This window comes from Lissotriton vulgaris, chromosome 10 (genome assembly GCF_964263255.1).
Source record: "Lissotriton vulgaris chromosome 10, aLisVul1.2, whole genome shotgun sequence".
NCBI classification, from domain to species: domain Eukaryota; kingdom Metazoa; phylum Chordata; class Amphibia; order Caudata; family Salamandridae; genus Lissotriton; species Lissotriton vulgaris.
The window spans coordinates 490,648,558-490,672,496 of NC_141698.1; the positions used below are offsets into that span (position 1 = coordinate 490,648,558).

General features: G+C 45.9%; 1 protein-coding gene across 1 annotated transcript in view; it reads right to left on the bottom strand.

The window, feature by feature from the left end:
- Positions 1-18,921, bottom strand: part of SMARCD3 (SWI/SNF related BAF chromatin remodeling complex subunit D3) — a 1,454,082-nt gene extending 1,435,161 nt beyond the window's left edge. The window contains exon 1 of the mRNA XM_086941345.1: positions 18,791-18,921. Within this exon, the coding sequence (XP_086797471.1) occupies positions 18,791-18,802 (12 nt within the window). The 5' untranslated portion in view covers positions 18,803-18,921. The remainder of the gene's footprint in view (positions 1-18,790) is intronic.
- Positions 18,922-23,939: the final 5,018 nt, after the last annotated feature.

Here is a 23,939-nt window from a genome sequence, read left to right on the forward strand (position 1 = left end):
GCACAGGTGGATGAAGAGACAAGACAGGGTGACGTTGACGAGCGAGAGATTTACACATGGGATATGGAATGGCGAGGAGGGAGAAACAGACAGGATGGATTGGGTGAGAAGAGAACACTGGATAGACAAGGCATGCAGAGGAGCAGGAGACACGTGGATAGGGGTGGGGGAGACTGGATCTGGGGGCAGAATGAAACTGGAGAGACAGGCTTGGGAGGGGAAGAAGATCGATTGAAAATCTTACAGTCCTTCATCTGCAATGCACAAAAGAATATCAACAAACGTAAAGCACTCGCCGCAGTATATAATGTAAATTTGGGATGAAAAAATGCACTGTAGATAACCACGTGAAATAAACACTGAAAAGGTGTTCAGTAGAAGTACACCGGGTCATTACGGAAGAAGCTGCATCTCTAGGGTCCATTGCTTCTGCCTGTTCGCTCTGATATCAGATGCTTTTTGCCAGTTCGTGTTGGCAAAGGGGTACATTTCGTTGAGCAAATTTAAGTTCGCAAATGCATCTCGACTCTGTGACAAATGTGTGGCTTTACCAGCCTGTTGGATAGGGAAGTTGAATTTGAGCAGGCGCTCCCTTGATGCACACAACCAGCCTACAAGTTACAGGATCAAGAAACAGGCATGTTGCGCCGTCCTAACCTGAATGACAAAAGCGTACAACCAATCACAGGCTACGTATGATGGTACAGCTTCCAGTGACACAAGAGTAGGTTTGGCTTAACCGCCCAGTAGCCAGATAGTCAGCATGAACTCACTTTCTGATTGGCTCTCATTTTTTCAAGTAGCTCCAAACAGGAAGAAAATTCGGGGAGATGGTATTTGTGTGTTATTTTTTATTTTTTTTTTGAAAACCTTTATTATATCGTTCAACACAGGATACAAAAATATCCCTGCAACAGCAGGGGCCGAAACCACAGGTATGCAACACAGATCAGTAATGCCAATAACACAGCTATTCAGCCGACTACCCATGAGTCCGGCAGCGGTAAAGGATAGACGGTGTATCGGAAACAATGCGAATCAAGGATATGAATAAGGTTTCATTTTATATTTAACCCCACCCCCCAAGAATAAGATAAGGAAGAAAACACAGGATATCTGGAGCTACACATTCGGAGGTACAAAAATTCAGGTAGGTGTTAAGAGCAGTCGTGAATCAAAATAGGTCAACAATATAGATGCAAGCCTCAGTCAGTTCACTAAAAGTAAAGAACAAAGCTACCTATCTATCAGCGCAGCCACCCACCCCAGACCCCGCCCACTTATTCAATTCAGGATGAAACCGAAAGTTATCGCTATCGGACCCTGCAAGAAAAGAGAAAGAAAAGGGGCCATAGAACACAACAAAGGCAAAATAACAAACCCCCCTCACACCCCCCACCCTGCTGCCCCGCAATGGCTACGGCCTAGCCCACTAGCAGCGCGCCTGTCGCCCAGAGGAAAACCCGAAAGGTAGAAGAGAGAGAAGAAAAAGGGCCATAGAACAAAACAAGGAAAATGTATAAGCCCCCCCCCACCACCCTGCACCCCTGCAATGGCTACGGCCTAACCCACTAGCAGCGTGCCTGTCGCCCCAAAACATCCCTAAAAAAGAAATTGGCGGAGGAGGAGAAACAGAAAAACACACTCCCGGACTCCCCTATCCCCAGCCAGATGCGACCCCCCGGAAACAAGTTCAAAATAAATGCAGCGAAATACACTGTCAGTCCGGGGAAGCACCAAACGTACCACCCGACTCCCGCAGTTAACTGGTCACAATCCCAACAGCAGAGTAAATTGATGTCCCGTACCCTGAAAAGCCCCACAAGTCAACCCTGGCCAGTACAAACGTTCACTGGAGCACTTATAGCCCAGGCCATAACAACAATGAGAGCGATAATGCTTGCAAGAAAATTCAAGTCAATACGAACAAGCCACGTTAAGGATAACAGTTCACGATCCATCCAAAGCAAGCGAGAAAAAACGTGGCAGACTGATAAAACTCTCCAATAGTCACAGGTGATCTTGTTCAGGCAGTCAAGGTTGTCCATAGCGAAATGCAACGAGAGAGGGTTCAAGCAGGGAACGCAGACAATGTTCATGGGGGCGCGAGCCGTTGTATAGGAATCCGCAGCGCCAAAGAAATCCGGCGTCTGCACGGGGACCTCGAAGTCAGATAGACAATGTTCCGCTGGCGCCAACGCTGGCTGCAATGATGACAAAAAGCCGCTGTCCGGTCTCCGGCAAAGATAGTCTACCGTTGCCGACAGTATCTGGTAGTTGACGGTGAGCTGTGAGTGGAGCGCTCTAATGGCCGCCATTACGCCGTGCAGTGGTGGCGAGTCTTCTGTCCCCTCCATCTCCCCTCGCAAGCCACAGATCAGGGTGCAAACCCCGGAGGCCGGCTTCTCCGGGGTAGCAAGCAAATCTGGAGCGGACACCGGCAGCGGGCGCTCTCACCTCACGACGTTACTCCTTCGCCGCTGATCAGGGCTCCCGTCCTCACTCCCACGACAAGCTTATTGTGTCTGACATAGGATACGGGGCCACAGCAAACGATGAGGCACGCCGTAGCGTGCGTGTTGCAGGCAGGATATGAAATCACCGTCAGAAACTGGAAGATTATATCTCCGTTCGGGAGACCGGACAAAGCCCAGGGTTCGCAGCCGATGTTGTTCAATTCCAACTCGGATGGGTTGGAAATCGAGGCCCCGGCTTCCGCTCCGGAGTAGGCCGAGAATAAAACACGGCGTATCTCTGTCACCCGGTATGATAGAAAGGTCGGGATTGCGACTTCAGGACCAGTTGCTCTTTACACACACGGGAGCTCGGTGTGCAGTCAGGATAATTCACAGGATATACGAGTTGCTGGCGGAGGTCGGCGGAGCCGGGAGTTTACGCGGCCATCTTGGTTGCTAGCGTAGCTCCTCCCCTATTTGTGTGTTATTGACTAGGAGATGGTGGTATTTACACTCACAGCAAATTCTGTTCGGGTTCGGAAAGGCTGTTGGTACGAAAACCCAACAAAGGATTCTGAATGTTTAATAAAAGCGATAGAGAGGCAAATGAAGCTGACGAGGAGGGAGGTGGTAGATAGAGAGAGAGCAAGGGGGTGGAGGAGCATTATTCACACACTGTAAGGCTTAATGAGCCATTACAGAAAGCTAGATGGCAGCTGTGCACGTTCACCCACCCGTAACTGCACGCTTGAGGCCAGCAAAAGCCTCTGGTGGCACTTTGAAAACCCAGTTACTAAATGTCTCGCAGACAGCGCATGCGCTGGCTCAGTCGAGACCTAAAAAGGATGGGGAAGATCAATGTCACTGCTGACTGACATGTTATTCAATATGTGGGGTATGGTTACCACAAATGCCCTGTGGAATGACACAGGCACAATTTTTCTTATTTATTGCCCCTTGTATTGGTAAAAAAACAATTACATTTTCTTTGAGCAGTAGTCCTTTTGGCAATGCGCAAGGGTGTGGGAGTAAAGGTTGAGCATTGGCTGGGCAGAAACAGCGGGAGTGACTGGGGGCATGAAAGCAACAGAGGGGAGTATAAACACTATATGTATTACAGAGTAGCCTAGAAGCAAATGTCAGTTGCAGGGCCCTCCAAAAGTGAAACTGAAAGAATATTCTTAAGGACTGCAAGGGGTAGTGGAGCAATGGAGGAGGAAGTGGTGGCAGGTGAAGGGGAAGTAACGGGAGAATGGATATTGGAGGGGAGGGGAGCCAACAAAAACACATGCACTCTTATTGAGCGCTTAATGATTAAGAAAAAAGTAGCTCCCAAAATGGGGCCAGTGAAAGAATACAAGTCAGCCGATCAAAAGGATGATAAAAGAGGCTATGCTCCTGGGTAGGGGCAAACACAAGAAGAGGATTGCAGGCAATCTAATATGAAGCAGGCAAATGTTAGTGTCTATAAATCAAAACAATGGTAAGCAATGGAAAGGCCCTAGGGGCCCACTGCAAGTTCACTTGTATGTTTACAATGCTTTCGGTCACAGGCTAGGACCTCGTAGTACTATAAATACACATCACTATTCCCCCACTGAACCAACCAGGATTTAGTTATGCGGCTCTTTGGTTACACACACAGGTATCTGCAGTGTTTGCATTAAACAATTGAGCTTTCTCGTAACCTACCATATAAGAGTCCACTTTTCACAGATTACTTTAACGTGCATTTTTTCATTTAAGGTGTGTGCATTATATTTAAGGCTCCCTGTTTGCAGTTTTTATGGATTTTTACAGATAAATACAGGCAGAAATAGGCCTGAGTTTATTTTTAAAAGGGGATAAATACAGAAAATGGTGCTTCTTTTAAGTGATTCTCTGTGCTGTATTTCATGAATTATAGGCCAGAAGCTGAGCAGATGGACAGCATTGGAAATTAAAAAACAGGATGGAATTTCTTTAAACAAAGGCATATTTCAACATACATTCATGGTATAATGCTAGTTTTACCAATGGATTTATTGGTATGTAATATTTGGGAGCTTGAATAGCTAAATCGCGACAGTCATCAAAGTATGAGTGCGTGTCTATCAGTTAAATAGATATGGAAATGTACAGTTTTACAACTTCATTTACTCACAAAACACAAAATACATATGGATAAAATGGCCCAAAAATAAGTATGGATAAATACAGACAGAAATGTTCAAAAAATAAATACCATAAAACGGGGAGCCCTAATCATATTGTATATGTATTTTCCTGAATGTGAATGCCAGCATAATGACCCCAAAATAATTTGTTTTTTAAGGCACATCTCTCGGCCTGCTCCGTCAAGGCCTGGACACATCCAGGTCTGCAGGGTGCGATTGTACCTGGCCTTGTGGCGTGGCTCCCCCAGTTCCTCAGTGTCCCGTTAGCCCAGCCCTGCACCCCGAAACCCCATGTCCTCCCGTTCCCTGTCCGACCCGCTCCCTACACGACCCTACCAGCGGATGACCATCCCCCGCATGCTCCTCCCGATACCGGGTGCCCTGAACCTGCATCACCCCACAGGACCACCGAGGTCCCCGACTCCATAGCCTTGCCCGACCACGGTCCCAGCGAAACTTAGGCTGCAGACGGGCCATGCCCGGCTTGGGGGTAGAGGGCTTCCTGAGTGAGATAGGACCAAAGAGTTTCAATTGCACCGCCGGCCTCCCCTGGGGGACTGGTTTCTCTTACACCTCTGGCCTTCCCCTGTGGGCTGGTTTCGATCGCACCTCTGGCCTCCACGAGAGCTGGATCCAGACCCTGCTGGGCATCTGGGAATCTCCGGACGCATCTTCAAAAGGATCAAAGGGCCAGCCGACGGAACACTCCGACGGACAGCCCCGAGCCATAAGATCTCCGCCTGCGAGGGTCCGGACATCAAAGGGGCCACTGCGCTATATTAAGGGCCGCCCAAGAACTAGCGGGCAGTTGTATTCTGGACAAGAGAGCCCTGCTGATCTGTTCGCGGCTCAACCCTTAGGGAGAAGACTGAACTTTGTAACTTATCGAGCCCTGCTAACGCTGTCGCGGCTCATTCTTGTGAAGAAGGAACTGGAACCTCGGAGCCCTACTGACGTCATCGCGGCTCATCCTTGAAACTCTAAGGACATTTGTTGAACACCCTGAGCCCTGCTGACGTCGTCGCGGCTCCTCCAGAACTGACAGACACTCTGTTCACTCAGGATCGAGCCTTGCTGACCTCGTCGCGGATCGAGGAGAACGAGGAGAACCCTGGTCCGGCTGGGCCATCGACGCTACCAACACGACCTGGCTCAAGAAGAGTGAGTACAGCAACTAGTACGACCACCATCGCCCGTATCCCCCGGCTCGAGGATTGAGAGCTGTGCGCAGGGTACGCTTCGTACTGGCCTACTACTGAGACTGTCCCGCTTGCCTACTCCTCACAACCGACACTTTACGATCCCTCGATCGCTTGTAAATAAGTGTTTATTTTGCCTAAAACTCTACTGTGTGATAAAGAACTTGCTTTCTGGAATCCACGGTGCGGTGTCCGTTCATAAGTGTGGTGTGAGCTCAGTGTGTACGATCTTAGACCCGGAGTCCTCCCCGGCGAGGACTTCACGTTAGGACTCGGCAGTATTTCTGGGAGAGGTGGGTCACGGGGTGGTTGGGAGAGTATATCCTGGCCCCTGGGATCGCCCCTTCTAACAGGTGCTCTAACCAATGTCCCTAGGGTTTCTATTCATATGTTCTAGTGTGTACAATAATTAGTTCAAAAATCCATACTGTAGTATTCAGATAAACAAAAAGTAGTCATCTTACTTTATATTCATCTATTCTGAATGAAATTATCAACTTAATTCACATGTCAATCATGAAAAAAGAAACTCATCATGGTGAAACACACATAACTACTATTTACAAACACAAATGCAAATATAACAAGGCCCAATGCATTTCGGGTTCCTCTGAACCCTTCTTCAGGGGTTAAAAAATGCTTATAATTTTCAAAGGTGATCTTCGTAACTTGAAGTTCCTGGGCGTGGCTCTGAAATTTAAAACATGGTAGAACTGGGTGTAATGATGTTAAATATACTCCCAAAGGTCATACATGCAAGAGTATCTAGGATTAGCACATATAGCCGATTCAAAGAGTTAATGAGTGAGAGAAAGGTTATGAAGTGGAGACAGAAACCAAGTGAAAGTTGCTATGTGATATATCTGGATATTGACCAGGTGCTGACATTTCTACTACACCAGTCAGACATCTTCCGAAGAGAGTATAGTACATCCAATGGTTCACAAGCAAGAGGTAGAGCCCCTGAACAAAGTTCATCAACAACTGAAAAAGTGTCTTTTTTAGGGGAAGGCCCATTGTCGAACCTTCCACCAGACAAACCCACGGAACAAATCAGGAGGGGACAAAACTGCAACAAAAACAAGCGAAAGTGGAAGACCGCAACGGATAGTCAAACGGGTAACTTAGTAGTGAACATCCCCAAGAGAATGCGGTCTTCTGAAGAGATGACTGCATTAAAAAAGGGCACATCATTTGTTCCAACATATGTGTCAAATGGATTGGAAACTGAAATAGCCCTATTCAAATTCCTCAGAAAATTACGTCTGAAGTGGGTTTTTTCCACAATTGACAACAATGGTGCAAATCGCATCCCGGGAGTCTTCAGACCCAGGAGTAAGTTCATGTCCCCAATTTCCCATAAGACACTGGATAACTTTGAAATTCTTGTCAAAAAGGACCTTGAGAGAGTGGTGATCACAAACCCAAACATACAAATCTGCCAAAAAAGGAAATGAGAATTCTAAATGACCCTAGACAAGACACGGAGATCACCTTTCAACCTGCAGATAAAGGAGGTGCACTCGTAATGATGGATACCACCTTTTATGATCAGAAAGTGGATGAACACGTTTTAGACACAGACACTTACATTAGATTGGACCATGACCCCACCAGTGAGTTTAGCAAAATTTTGGAAGAGATCATAATCAGAGCTGAAGAAAAAGGACTGATTAACATCAACACCAGGAAATACTTATCACCTACTACACCTCAGACACCTCGCATATACTTGTTACCGAAAATACACAAACATCCCACAAATTTTTTTTTTTTTATTATTATTTTTTTTTTGTATGTTCTTATATAGCGCTCGACTACCCGGAGGCATCTCGGCGCTTGCCTTGGGAACCCGTCCTGGCTTTTCCCTGTGAGATAGCCCCTAACGGGCATCCCCAAGGTGAAAGCCAGGCATCCCGCCGCGGGGGGCCGTTGTGGAGATTAAGCAAGCTTAATGCCCAGAGTTGCAGAGTGTGAACCCATGATTAGGTCAGGCACCGAAGCGAGAATTATCGAGTCCGTGGACATTTGAGCTCAAGACCCTGCCGCGCCGGGAATTGAACCCTGGTCCCGGGTCTGACCTCTGCTTCAGGGTCTGCCTGCTCTAACCAGTGAGCCACACTTCTCCACAAATCCACCGTTTTGTCCCATCGTGGCAGGATGTGGATCAATTCATGAACCCGTAGGACGCTTCATAGATTATCACATGCAACCCTTAGAAGAATCTTGGATAACGTACATTAAGGACACCACAGACTGTCTTCTCAAATTATCAGCTGTGAGTCATCTGGTTATGGAAGATACTTTACTGTGTACTATTGATGTAGTAGCACTATATACATCTATTGCCCACATGGAGGGCATGGAAGCCATGGAGTGGAGACTGTTGAACTCTGATCTGGATCTAGGAGTATTGTTACTGGAACTGTTACATTTCTCACTGTACCACAGCTACTTTTCCTGCAAAACTCAGTACGTTCTGCAAAGAACGGGGACATCAATGGGCTTCCCAGGAGCGCCATCACTTTCATGGTCCATTTTGAAGAAGAACACATTTTAAATAATCTGAGATGGAGCAAACATATGCTTTTGTTCTTAAGACTCATTGATGACATCTTGATTATTTGTAGAGGGAGCAGATCTGAATTGGAAGATGGTATACTAGAAATCAATAAAAAAAAAAAAACAAGAATAAAATTCACTCACAACATACAGACAACGCATTCAGTTCGTGGACATTGAGATTTATAAAACCTCCCAAGGAATTTCAACAACAGTTTTTCAGAAACCAACCGACGTCAACAACGTTTTGCACTACACGAGTGCTCACCCCAAAACGCTTAAAAGATCACTTACCCACCTCACAACTGATACAGATAAAAAGAATTTCCTCGGATCCACAGCATAGTGCGGACCTCATGCAAGAACAAATCATTTGGTATAAACAACGTGGATATCCAGATCAAGTACTATACAGTGCACAAAATAAGGTAGCACTATTGGACAGAACCACACTCCCGAATAAATCACAGAAACCCTCAACAGAATGCATGGTACTCATTCTAAAACAATCAACACAAGCAACCATGATAAAAAAAATCATAAGACAACGATGAGATACGATTGCCAATTAACCGGATTTTGAAAATGTATTCAGGAACACTCCTATTTTTGCGCACACTTGTTCGAAATCTCAGAGAGTTGTTAAAAAACAAACGCTCATTGAGTCATTGCAGATACAGAGGCATGACTAAATGTTACAATTGTGGCCAATGTGGCAATGTGATAGTGGAAAACACGTTTGCACACCCTAAAACAGGACAAAACATAAAACTCAGATACAATGCCGATTGTAACACCATGGGAGTAATTTATGCCATACGCTGCCCATGTGGCTCGGTATACGTTGGAAGAACCTCCAGAAAAGTTAAAACAAGAATCATAGAACACAAAAGCACGATACGTAATCGCAACATGTCATCTAGTTTAGCAACACATTGGTTACAACAGTCACACAACATCCCACAGTTCCGTTTCACAGTATTGGAAAAAGTAGAATCCACAATGGGTAAGGACGCTCACACTTTATTATCCCGAAGAGAAACATTTTGGATAAAATTTCTTGGAACAATGAATCCCGGTAGTCTTAATGACCAATATGAATTACTGTGCTTTCTGTAATGCATAACCAGTGTTAACACGTAAACTCATACAACCTGTTATCGAGATCTTAATCAGGAATTTTGAGTTATTGGTGATAACTTTGAAAAGAGTGTTATGGACATGATTTTTCATCCAGTTGATGATAGTGGACTCTTGATATACACACTAGTAGTCTGATGGAGCTTGTAAACTCATGTTTGAGTATTTTATTTGCAGTCACAATGTTCATTTCACCACCTGATGTGAACCATTCTCCATCATTGTAAAGGATTGGCACATTTGATTCTTAGATTTCCCTTCTCTCCCTTTTTTCATTTCACAATTGGAAGGCATGACTATTCTTCACATGGGTACATGGCTTAAATAGGATTCGTTTTAGGTACCGGGTATTTTCGCACATCTTGCTTACATTTTTTCACCAATACGCGTTTTTTTAATCTATTTTTCCACCATTGCGATCAGCATTGTTTTCCTAAACCATTAAGTGTCACGTAGTCACTCAATCATGTGCAGTAAAAGGGAGTTGTCAATAAAGTTTCAATCGACACGCGGCCCTTTAAATAAGAGCCTACGGCAATACCGGATGTTTACACCGGATGCCTGCAAGATTTGAACGCCGGTAGTTTCGGAACAGAAACGCGAGGTACGCATACCAAATGACGAGTGCGATTTTATTAATTCTATAACTTAGGTAACCACTCGTAAAGCTTAAGATAGCTATCTGTTTTCTCGTTTTCAGCACTGTTTAACTCCTTCCATGCTCATGACGAGCTGTGAAGCACAGTGGAGCTGTGCTTATGACGAGCTGAGCTCGTCATGAACAATGGTAAATCTTACTTTGCAGCACAGGAGGGGAAAACCTCTAGCAGCCAAGGTGTTAAGAGTCACGCACGGCACATTGACTGCTGAAGCCATGTGCGGAGTGTCCCGGGTAAGACAAATTGCTTGTTTAGTCACGGAGCGCATTCACTTTATGTTGAGGACTTCCTTTTAGGTGGTAATACGTGTTTGTACATATTCTCAATTTTTTTAGAGCGTTATCACCGAGGTTGCCGACTCTGGTAGTATTAAGACGCCCACCAGTAATTTCAGTGAATGCTGGCAATGTCCTTTTGGTGACGGCGGTGATTCTGAGTTTCAAATATTCACTAAAAATAGACAGGGTAAGCTTTGGGGTCCTACATTTTATGGGGCAACACAGCGTTCAGTCTTAAGACCACTATTTCATTTACATTTACTATTACTTCTTGCATGAGAACGGCGATTGGTCTTCCAGTGCCAGACATACGCCTGCCTTAAGATCATTCGGGCTTCGCGCCGAGTGAGTACACTTATTCGCCCTCACAGAGATTCAGTTGTTTTCTTGGGACGGTTTTTATCCTCGTACTGCACATCCGTTCAGACAGGTTAATGTGGATAGTAGAATTGTCAGCACCTGGTCAATATCCAGATATATCACATAACAACTTTCACTTGGTTTCTGTCTCCACTTCATTAACTCTTTGAATCAGCTATATGAGCTAATCCTAGATACTCTCGCATGTATAACCTTTGGGAGCATATTTAACATCATTACACCCAGTTCTACCATGTTTTAAATTATAGAGCCACGCCCAGGAACTTCAAGTTACGAAGATCACCTTTGAAAATTATAAGCATTTTTTAACCCCTGAAGAAGGGTTCAGAGGAACCCGAAATGCATTGAGTCTTGTTAGATTTGCATTTGTGTTTGTAAATAGTAGTTATGTGTGTTTCACCATGATGGAGTTTCTTTTGTCATGATTGACATATGAATTAAGTTGATAATTTCATTCAGAATACATGAATATAAAGTACGATGACTGCTTTTTGTTTATCTGAATACTACAGTATGGATTTTTGAGCTAATTATTGTACACACTAGAACATATGAATATAAACCCTAGGGACATTGGTTAGAGTTCAAGTTCAAGTTCAAGAATTTGTATAGCGCGCTACTCACCCAGAGGGTCTCAAGGCGCTTGGGGAGGGGGTTCATCATTTATCGAATAGCCATGTTTTACGTTTTTTTCTGAAGGAGATGTGGTTCTGTGTGAGGCGGAGGTGAGTGGGGAGTGAGTTCCAGGACTTGGCCGCTAAGTAGGAGAAGGATCTACCTCCCATGGTGGACCTTTGGATACGCGGGACTGCGGCGAGGCTTTGATTGGAGGATCTTAGTTGGCGGTTGGGTGTATAGAAGGATAGTCGAGTGTTGAGGCATTCGGGTCCTAGTTTGTAGAGGGCCTTGTGTGCGTGGGTGAGGAGACGGATTGTTATTCTCTTGTTGACGGGAAGCCAGTGGAGGTCTTTCAGGTGGCCGGTAATGTGATCTTGCCGAGGGATGTCCAGAATGAGTCTCGCCGATGCGTTTTTGATGCGTTGGAGTTTTTTCTGTAGTTTGGCTGTAATTCCGGCGTAGAGGGTGTTTCCGTAGTCTAGACGACTCGTAACCAGTGCGTGGGTGACAGTCTTTCTTTTCTCGGTGGGGATCCAGTGGAAGATTTTTTTGAGCATACGAAGTACGTTGAAGCAGGAGGATGAGACGGCATTGACTTGTCTGGTCATCGAGAGGGAGGAGTCTAGCATGAAGCCTAGGTTGCGTGCGTGGTCTGTGGGTACGGGTGCGGAGCCTAGGTCCGAAGGCCACCATGAGTCGTCCCAGGCAGAGGGGGATGATCCTAGGATGAGCACTTCCGTTTTGTCTGAGTTAAGTTTTAGGCAGCTGTTTTTCATCCAAATGGCCACTTCTTTCATGCCTTCGTGAAGATTGGTTTTGGCTGTGTTGGGGTCTTTGGTGAGGGAAAGGATCAGCTGGGTGTCGTCAGCGTAGGAGATAATGTTGAGGTTGTGTTGGCGCGCGATGGGGGCGAGTGGACTCATGTAGACGTTGAAGAGGGTGGGACTAAGTGAAGATCCTTGTGGTACACCGCAGATGACTTTGGTGGCCTCTGATTTGAATGGGGGGAGGCGTACTCTCTGGGTTCTTCCGGCGAGGAACGAGATGATCCAGTCCAAGGCTTTGCCTTTTATGCCAATGTTGCTGAGGCGTTGTATGAGGGTGCTGTGACAGACAGTGTCGAAGGCGGCGGAGAGGTCGAGTAGAATGAGGGCCACTGTTTCTCCGTTGTTTTTAAGTTCGGAGGGGTCTGCTGTGGGTTTCTTCAGGAGGGCGCTGACTTCGACATGTTTCCAACTTTCTGGGAAGGTAGCAGAGTTGAAGGAGCAGTTGATGATGTCACGGAGATGGGGTGCGATGATGGAGTCTGCTTTGTTGTAGATGTGGTGGGGACATGGGTCGGTTGGTGAGCCAGAGTGGATGGAATTCATTAGGCGATGGTGTCTTCAGTGGTGATTGGGTTCCAGGCGTTGAGGTGGTTGGAGGGCTGTTTATGTTCTGGGGGTAGTGGAGAGGATTGTTCGTTGGAGTTGTTTTCGAAGCTGTTATGTATGTCGGCAATTTTGTTGTAGAAGAAGGATGATAACGAGTCGCAGATGTCTTGGGAGGGAGTGATGTCGTTTGAGGCTGCGGTGGGGTTGGTGAATTCTTGAGGTCATCGTTGAACCAGGGGGCCTTTTTGTTGTCTTGTTTGGTGTGGTGGTTTTTCAAGGGTGCTAATTCGTCAGCGCTGTGAGTGATCCATTGTTTGAATTTGATGGCAGCTTGGTTGGGTCTGATGAGATGTTTTGGTTGAGCGATGTGAGGAGTTGGTCGGTGGTGATTTTGTTCCATTTTCTCCGAGGGATAGGTTGTGGGGGGCTGTGGGTCGAGATTGTTTTGTACCTGAAGTGAACACAACAGTGGTCCGTCCAATGGAGAGCTGTGGTGTGATCGAAGGAGATGTGTTTGCTGGAGGTGAAGATTGGGTCGAGCGTGTGTCCGGCTACATGGGTGGGGGTGTCAACAAGTTGTTTGAGGCCGAGATTGGCCAGGTTGTCCAGAAGGGTGGTGGTGTTGTTGTCGTTTTACTTTTCCAGGTGGAAGTTGAGGTCTCCTAGTAGAATGTAGTTCTCAGAGGCGAAGGCATGTGGACTGATGAAGTCAGTGATGTCTTCGTTGAATTGTTTACGGGTTCCTGGTGGTCTGTAGATAAGGGTGCCTCTAAGTGTGGTTCTGGGGTCGGTGTGGATCTGGAAGTGGAGGTGTTCGGCGGTTGCAAGGTTATCGTCGAAGCTGGTCGTGATTCTGATGGTGTTCATATGGACGATGGCAATGCCTCCTCCTGTTTGGACGGTGCGGTCTTTCCGGATGATCTTGTAATTGTGAGGGATGGCAATGGCGATGTCGGGTGTTGATGATGCGTTCATCCATGTTTCAGTAAGGAAGGCGATGTCCGGTGATGTGATGTTTAGTAGGTCCCATAGTTCAGTGGCGTGTCTGTGGACCGAGCGGGTGTTCAGCAGGATGCACTTCAGGTGGTTGGAGTCGGAGTTGTGTTTGGGGTTAGTGGATGTGGTATGGGTCTTATCGCTGGTAAATTTGCAGGAGCGACAGGCGAAGGGGCTGTGGGATCGTCCCGGGGCAGCTACGTAGCATTGTTTTGTGCGTCCGGGGTTAAGGGCCGAGAGGGTAGCGGCGTCATACGTAATGCGGGTGGAGTGGGTTTTGCGAGGACCATGGGGTCTGGCGCTGGGCGCGGTCCAGGCACGGACGGACGTAGACGGGCTTACCTTTGGCGCACCTTTGGCGCGCATGGGGCGCAACCGCTGCACGTGAACGCTGCGCGCAAAAGCATCTGTCATATTTGGATGGTGGAGGGGGCGGGGGCGAGGGAGGATCAAGCTGGGAGGCTGGCTGCAGGCACAACAAACAAAATGGCAACGATAGTCCAAGTGAAACTGGCCGAGATTGGGGCACAGAGGTGGAATACGCTATGGTCTCGTTACAATCTGGCAATATTAATGAAAATCACACGTTCCACAATGCGAAAGAAAACACACACAAAACACACAAGTTACACAATGCGAGCGCAGTGAGGCAGGGAAGTAAAGACAAAGCGCTGCGATTTCCTGGCACCAAGCAAGCAATGGGGAGAGCGCTACGATACCCAGATGTTAATCTGAATGCAGGCAGGCTGTGTGAGCAGTGCAGGGCGAGCAGAGAGCGACCGCTTCTCACGGAGACCTGCAGACCTGGATGAGTCCAGGCCTTGACAGAGCAGTTTAACAGACAGGGTTGTGGGGACAACCCTTAGCAGGGTACTCCCTTATCGACTTGAAACTAGATTAAACATTGAATTTCTTAGGATTAAGAAAGGAGTGCAGGTCTTACACTTACAGAGCTGTACATCTCTGGGCCTGCCTCACACTCACAGGCCCTTTCACCATTGCGCACAGGATCACATTTCACATACTTTTTTATGCACTTTGGCCGCAAGTTACAAAACCTATAAAACAAGCATTGGAAATGCAATAGGTCTCGCATTAGAAAAGTTGGAGCTATTGGTCTTGTAAATGACAAATATTTTATTTATTTGTTGGTTTTTAAAATAGCTAAATTGATAGCTTTGTCATTTACAATGCCAATAGTTATAACTTTTGCGAATGTGACACCTATAGCATTTGGAATGCAACATGTTTTGTATTTACGTGACATAGATGGCAGCTCTGGTCGTTAGGCCACATCTCTAGAGAGCAGGAGAGTGCAGCAGGGGAGAGAAGCACAGCAATATATAGATTCAATGTATGGATACTTTATGTTGATATAGTGAAAATCTACACAGATCCGCCCATGAGGGACAGACCTTCACAAACCTGCTCCAGAACATCACATCAAATTAGGATGTAAAGAAGTTTAGTAACAATGTAACAGGATTGCTGCATGTATAAATACTATTATTAGTAGACTTTGCAACTATTGCACTTCAAACAACTTATACATTTCCGACTTGTTTTTATCGTAAAGAGCTTGGACGAGCCATAGACACCACATGAACTTTATAAAAAAAGCATAGGTAAATTCAACAGGTATGGCGTTAAGTCAAACAGAAGCATGTCTAAGTTTGCACTTGCACAAGCTTGTGTTTACATGTAGTAAATCCAGACCTAGTGGTGTTGTCTATGCTTGCTATTTTAGGAATGTATGACTGCACAGTTGCCCCAACAAAAATACCATTATTTAAAGCAGCTATCCAAATTTAAAAAATGCATACTAGAAATCAAGTAGCATATGCTTTGGTTTACTTTTATCATGCATAGTTTGCAGTTTCAGATTTGTTATTTAGCTAAGCTATCCACTTAAAAACACAAGTTAATTATAATAAAAACTTTAGCCAAGCAAGTACCACAGAAATGAAGACGGTGTACTGCTGAATGCAACTGCCTAACTCAAGTGTAATTGTGACAAAAGTTTGACATAAAAATACAAAACCTCTCCATCGCAAAACGTATTTTTACTACACGAGGATTAACATTTTTGAAAACCCAGTGTAAACAAGATGGCCGCCGTGTGGTGTTGTTGCTGCGCCCGGCTGCAGGGAATCAATACAAAGGCGTTGAAGAAACACGGGGCTGGGACGTGTACCGAGGGCTCAACTCTGCACGAGAAAAACTGGTTTTCATTTTAAATCAGAGAGCGTAAGAGAGCCAATGGTTACGAAGGAAACGGAACCCCCGATAACAGCAGAATAATCTTTTTTTTTTTTAAACGGAAACGTTGTAGGTCTTGATTTTTTTGTTTGTTTTTGCTTTAATTCCCCACCGGGACCCGGAGTCAGCTTCTAAACACCGAGGCGGCCACCTTCTTCAAAATAAAGGTAAATCAAAATGTTTCACAAAATAAAGCTGTATTTATAAAACTGCAAAACGGCGACCCATTAGACTGCAGCTGTTTTAACCCAGAAGGAAATTAGAAATAATTAGAGGTTTAATGAAGAAAGGGTATGGCATACCGAAGGTGAAACACAACTGATCCTTGGAGAGGACTGCAGCTGTAATAAAATGCGTGCTGCTACCGCTTACGAAAAACCCCTTTACAAAAAAAACGCGGGCGCCATTGGCAAACTAAAGACGAGCAGGCAGGGGAGGAGAGTAGGAGGAGGAGGGGGGAGGAGAGTAGGGGAGGCGTGCAATCAAGAAGTGAGTCAGCTTCTAAACACCGAGGCGGCCACCTTCTTCAAAATAAAGGTAAATCGAAATGTTTCACAAAATAAAGCTGTATTTATAAAACTGCAAAACGGCGACCCATTAGACTGCAGCTGTTTTAACCCAGAAGGAAATTAGAAATAATTAGAGGTTTAATGAAGAAAGGGTATGGCATACCGAAGGTGAAACACAACTGATCCTTGGAGAGGACTGCAGCTGTAATAAAATGCGTGCTGCTACCGCTTACGAAAACCCCTTTACAAAAAAAACGCGGGCGCCATTGGCAAACTAAAGACGAGCAGGCAGGGGAGGAGAGTAGGAGGAGGAGGGGAGAGTAGGGGAGGCACGGCCTAGCGGCCGTGCAATCAAGAAGTGAGGGGGCGGAGCTGGGGGAGGCAGTGAGAGAGAGAGTAGGCAAGGCAGGCGGCTGGGGGCATGTGCACGCGCTTTTAAGCTCAATGCGCATGCGCATTGAGCTTAAATTTCTCGTGCACTGCAAGGAATCGCCACGATTCCTTGCAAGTTGGTTCAAGAGTGGATAAGCCCCCATAGTCTCGCAAGCTCAATGCGCATGCGCATCGACAGGCGAGACCTAAAAAGGGTACTTTTCAGCTACTTGTTGTTTAGGTGGGACAGTCCTAATGTTGGCAAATTCTTCAAGTGGAAGTATGGAAAGACTCACAGGGGCATATTAGCAAGGGCGATATCGCCGCTTTAGCTGGACTTTTAACTGCTAAAGCGGCGATATTTTTATCGCTCTATTAGCAAGCTGTCGCTAACAGCAGTTAGCGACAGCTTGTAGGCGATAGCTACAGGTTTGGGGCCCGCTTTGCATGTCAGCAATATTTATCGCTAATGACATGCAAAGTGGGCGTACCCAAACTGTTAGCGAATGAAAACAGTCGCTAACACAGCTATCGCCTATTAGCAAGGCAGTCGAAGCAATAAAAAAAATAACGCTAAGCGCGATTATCGCTAGAATCTAACACCTGCTAAAAAGTTGACTTACCTGTATAGTCAATGGGGGGTGGATTATCACATTAAGTCCTCATTGGCTTTAATGCGAGAAAATCGCTGGATTTCCAGCAATATTCTCGCATTTCGCCACCATCGCTGGATATTTTTGCACAATGGAGAAAAACGTTGCTAATAGCAGGTTTTCTCCGCTAAAATATCCAGCGATAAAAAGAAATGCGCTAAGCGCATTTAGCGATAAATATCGCTACTCCTTGCTAATATGCCCCACGGTTCTTCACTGAAGCTACCATGGGAGCTTCTGCATTCCATTTAGTCTTGAAGACTGCAGGTGGCAGAAATAAAGACAAAGCTTGTGGGAGTCACCGCATTACACTTTTGTGCTGGTTAACATTCCAGTTGGGGGAAAGCGCTCCAATTGTTTAACAATAGCTTTATTGGAAAAAAGTTATCAAATTACAAACATCTGTGCGAGATGTAGGAATTCACAGATATCCGCAAAACCATAATTTCAGAAATGAGCAGTGTTTCTTTTTAGCTACATGGGCTATATCTATCCAAGTCTCGACAGTGCACTGTATATGATTTGCAATGGCGCGTCGTGGAAGTTATGACGCGTATTAACGCACACTTTATGTTTACACTAGGAGGGGTAAAGTCACCTATTTGAAATATAATAAGACTTCACATTCTGTCCGTGCAGGAATGGGGGATAGCGGTTCTTCACGAGGATTGTGGTAGATTCAACTATGCTATGCAGATGGATTAGGTGAACTAGAAGCTGCGCGCTAGTGAGACTGCAAAGGGTTGTGATTGAGATGTGCGGGAAAGGAATTGGTGATAAAGCTGAGCGGGGGCAATCGACATTCAATGTAGGAGGCATATAGAAGGTCAGAGGCTGTGGAAAGGAAGGGAGTATAGAAAAGGGTAATGCAGAAATGTGGTAGTCCAGCTTGCATGGTAGAGATGGAGTGGTCCATTATACAAGGGGAGGTGATGTAGCTGTGCAAAGGGGCAGGGCTTGAGGAGTTAAAGTGGAGAAGGTGGACTGCAGTCGGCTATCCGCGGGGGGGGGGGGGGGGGGGAGTTTAAAAGGGTCGATCAGTCTATATAGATTCATTGAGAGTATTCAGCGGTTTGGAAGGGGGTGATAAAGCCGTGCGAGAAGCATCGGACATCTATCGTGGGGTCGGTTCACAATCTCGCCGGGAAGCCCCCTGCACTCCCGCTACTTTCTTCGTACCTTTCTCTCCATTGTGCTGCAGGGTCTCCCTGCTCCTTACAGGCGTCTCCCGGTCCCAGCTTCTATCCGTTCTTCCTCGATCAGAACTAGGGCCGGCCAAGATGGGATGGGTAGAAAACAGTGCGCATGCGCAACAAGCTCCCCAGGCTGATTGTGAGCAGAGGCAGCAGGGAGGTTCTGAAAACTACCATCCTTTCCAAAGAAACGGGGAATATCGAGGCAGGTGACATCTACAAACTCCCCCCTGTTTACGAGACAGAAAATGCAGAAAGTGTTTTCAACCGATCAACATCACCTTATCTACCGGGGTGGCAGTACAGTTTCGAAGCCGAACGGCCTGGAGGGATGTCCCCATCACGCAGACTCACTGTGAACGTGAGCTGGTGTGCAGAAGAACGTATAATTCAGAATGGGCGTTATTTGTTTACCTGAGGTACAGGATTGGATTGGGACCAAAAATTGGGCCGGTCACACAAAAAAAGTGGCCCATGTTTGGCAATCGCAACCTTTCATGAAAAATGGAGTGGTTAGTTTCAGGGATAATTTGGGGAGACATTTGTGGCAGGCACACGTGACAGTTTTTTAAGAGGTAAGTGGGAGATTACAAGAAAATGGAAGAATGTATTGCCCCTATTCTCTTTTATTGAAGCGGAGGCAATTTATGACTAGAGATAGCTAAAATAAAGCATTTTTGGCTTCACAAATGTGTCCAGTCTCAATTGGGTCTATGGTATGTATGTAAAGGTTTCATTGGTCCAGTTGCTTTATGCAAGGTTAGAACCAACATTATTCCATTATAGTTCACCCACACAGAGGTGTGGACTGGAATTTAATAAAATATCTACTTGTCCGTGGGGCAGGTTGCTTCATAAATCTACTTGTCCTGTAGCAAAATTAATTTGTCCCTTTTGGCGCCATGTAGTACGGCAACAAATTATGGCAGCAATCTCATTATATAAGAGCTCTGATATAGCCTCTCTGATTATGCCAAGGCTCTTACCATAGTAGTGTTTGAATACTTGCAATCCCCTTATGTTGCCACGTTTCTACTGATCCACATACTGGGGCTGAAGGTAGCGGTAAGCAATAGTTCCAGGGTTAGTCAAGTCAAGTCAAGTCAAGTTTAAATTTGTATAGCGCACTACTCACCCAGAGGGTCTCAATGCGCTTGAGGGAGGGGGGGGAGCTTTACTTATCAAATATCCAAGTTTTAAGTTGTTTTCTGAAGGAGAGGTGGTTCTGTGTGAGGCGGAGGTGGGTGGGGAGGGAATTCCAGGTCTTGGCTGCTAAGTAGGAGAAGGATCTTCCTCCCATGGTGGATAACTGGATGCGTGGAATTGTGGCGAGGGCCTGATTAGACGATCGAAGTTGGCGGGTGGGGGTGTAGAAGGACAGGCGCGTGTTGAGGTATTCGGGTCCAAGGTCGTAGAGGGCTTTGTGTGCGTGGGTGAGGAGACGGAACGTAATTCTTTTGTCGACGGGGAGCCAGTGGAGGTCTTTCAGGTGACCGGAAATGTGAGCTTGGCGGGGGATGTCTAGGATGAGTCTGGCTGAGGCGTTTTGGATGCGTTGTAGTTTTTTCTGTAGTTTGGCTGTGGTTCCGGCGGTTAGAATGCCCTTTTGAGTCTGTGCAAACCTACTAACTTGCATGTTTTAAGGGTTTTCAACAACTCTTCTCTAATCTTTTCCCATACTGAGAAATGTTGGAAATTTACTCCTGACAATGGCAGAGGTAAGCCTTCTTCAGAGTTGGGAAAAAAGTGGTTAGAGGGAAAGTGAACTTGCAAACTCTCAGATTTTCGCATGAGCAAATCTACACATGCAAATTTGCTCATGTTAAAATGCAGTTCACAAATATTTTCTAGGAGTACAATTTCTTGTCCTACTTCTGTAAATACTTGGGAATTCACGAAAGCCATATAGCTGCACTTAATGTAAGGACATATACCATGGGTGGACTTTTTAGGCCCCTAATTTGGTCTGGCGTTAACCATGAACTCTGCGGTTATTAAAATTCTGTGTCGCTCTCTCTGTATCGGCTGGCTTCACTGTGAGTGATAGCATTCTGCTTTTCAACAAGGAGCACAAAGTAGTTTTGATCAGTGCCAGTAACTGCTGTGGCAGTGTGTGATTTTTTTTAGGCAAAAACAATTTTTTGCTTTTGCCAAAGTTTGTTATAATGGTAAGGGCCTGGCAACTCCCACACCAATTTTGTTTTACAAAAACCATGCCCAATCAATTCACACATTGACAAAACTAAAAAACTGACCTCCACTTTCAGACCACCTGGCTTTGCCAATGCTTGTGTATTTTTGTTCCCCATAATCTTATTGAAACTGGTTACTAAATAGTGCTGCAAAGAAATGGTATCTGAAATTTTACAGTAGTTTAGTAAAATGTTTTTTTGCCTGCTTTCATTTTTTTATGAACATTTTATTTTGAAAGCAAAGAAGCTTTCAAGCTTCTGCATATATTTGCATCAAATCAGAGAGCAGTCTGAGAGCATTATACATAGCCTCATATTGTTAAACTTTGAAAACGTGTGTACACATTTTAAACTAGAACCACTGTCAGTAGTGCAGTCGGAGCATACAACATTTACTTAGAGCGCTATATATATATATATCAACCTATAAGTCACTCCTATGGCAGGCCTTGACAATCCTGGAGGCAGAGTGCTTGGTTTTGTGTGAGAGGGTGCCCTAGCATGAGCTGAGCCCCTCTGCAGCTTTCGGAACCATCTCCTTAAAGCTGTTCTATGATATAGCCATACCATATACTCTTAAGTGCATTGTAATCCTCGCGGTTAAGGCTAACTTTGGATTGGCTTTATCAAAACATGTCGTGTAAGGTGTCAAATGCTTTAGAATACTACCCCCTCGCCAATTCTGGCAGCGGGAGTAGCATTCCACCCTTCTAGAGAGAGAAGACATGTAGTTACTGATAAACCCGGTTAAAGTTAAACAGAGACCCAGCATCTCAAAATGGATGCTGCTGCCACAGTCACGAGTCTGCCCTCCTGCTTCTGTACGAAACTCCGGCAGAGGAGGCCTGGACAATAGGTTTCCTGTCCAGGGAGGTGCTGGCACCTCCCCAGACAGGCTTTAGTGTATTGGGGCAGGGTGGGTTGCATTCAGTGAATGCTTTTCAGACACTGCCTGGGGCACACAAGGTGCTCCATGCATATGCCAGTTCAAACCGGTTGCTGGGGCACTCAGCCCCAGCTCTGGCGCGAAACTGGACACAGGGGAAGGGGTGTAACCACCACCTCCCAGGTCCACCCGTAGGAGGGACCTTAGAGTTAGCCCAATCCTTAAACTTAATATAAGTATAGGATCCCAGTCCCTAGGACTTTAGATTACCCTGGACGAAACTCTGCAACATATATCTTGGACCTTCGACATTCCATATCGACTGGAAGATGGAAGAAATCTCCCTTGTGGTCAAGGAGTGACCACCCTGTTCAAACAGGCACCAGCTGCATCTTTGCCGGTCAGCATTTTCGAGGCTCCTGCCAGATCCCGAAGAATCTGCGACACAGCACACGGACTTCCAGACATCTCTGAAGCTGACCCGAGCTCTCAGCAGAGCTGAGACCTTTAGCTGACACGAGAGATGTGGGACCGGAACTCCTGGACATCCTGCATTTTGCAAGCTGCACCTACTTCCTGAGGTATCCCGAAGTTGTTCATTGGGATGTTTGAAGCCCAAGCCCTGAGCACCTTTTGTACCGAAGCTCAGAGGCCCACACTCCACGAGTGTCCCGTGGGCCTGCTTTGTACATTTCAGCTCGACACGTCTTTGTGGTTCCCAGACCATTGGCTAGTGAGGCCCCATGAAGACTATCCTTTGAATTACCTTGCTTTCCTGGTTGCTCCAGGCTTGCTCCAACTTCCCTGCAAAGGTGAAGTTCCCCAGACCTAGCTGGTCTGCACCAAAGCCAATCTCGACATCCTGCGTGGATTGCATTTGCCAAGGCTTGTTGGGTCCAATCCGGATACCCGGCGACACCGCAGTCAACTAGATCCTTCGTGGGACAGCTCAAATCCAGCTCCTGGTCATCGTCGACGCCTCCTGGACCACGGGGCTGAAGAGACAAGCTTCACCTCTTTCACCTGAAATCACCCGACATTGGCTGGCAGCTTCCCATCGCCATCCTGGTCACTGGCAAGGGACCCAGACTCTGTCCCTTCTGCTTTCAGGTTCTTCAGATCTTCGAACCACCCTTGGATCCACCGGGACACTTTTCCTCTGGTCGCCTGCAGCACTTCTTCGCAGCTCTCCATTGGAATCGACGACGAAACCCGACACCAAAAGACACCTATGCACCCGGCTTCCGTGGGTGAGGTAACACGAGTACTCCGGTGCTCCGATGGGTCTTGACTCTCGAAGTGTTCTAGTCTAAAAGGGTTTCATCGTAGTTCCCCCAGAAGTTTCCTTAAATTGTAAAATTGTAACTTGTTTGTTTCCCATAGAAAGTTAATGGTAACCCGCGGCTGTGTTTAGACACTGCACGAGTCTCCCGTGGGCCTCTTACATCCTAACCGTTGGTTGTTCCTAGAAGCCCCAGCGATTCCACAGGCCCCAGGCTTGCTTTCTATTCCAGAAATGGTTCTTATACCACTATTTTAGTATATGGTTTGTGAGGCCCCTAGGACATAGCGTATACTGTGCAACTTATTGTATGCTAATTGAGTAACTTGTATTGTACTTTTACCTCTGACCTCATAAAGAGTTCAGAGGGGTTGTGTTTAGAATAAATACATATATATTTGATATATACCTTGTGTGATGTGCTTTTATTTGATCACTCAAGAGATTACAATTGGTAAAACAACTTGCTTAACTCGCCTCTAAGTCTTAGCCTGAAGGCTGCTCTCCACAGCTACCACTAGGATAGCTTTCAATAAGGTTGACTTTACAACCTACCATCAATAAGGGTCGTTTGGATTGGTGCAAAGTGCCCACTAGAATAGTGGACATCATATACCAGGCCAACTTGTCACATTGTTGTGCAGCGTGTGGGATTACAGCTTACATTGTTTTACCAAATAATGTCAAGAGTGTCATTTGAAAATTCACATTAAGGTACCAGTAGGTACATATGAATCAAGACTTATAATACATAAGTTCTACTGAACTTAGCAGT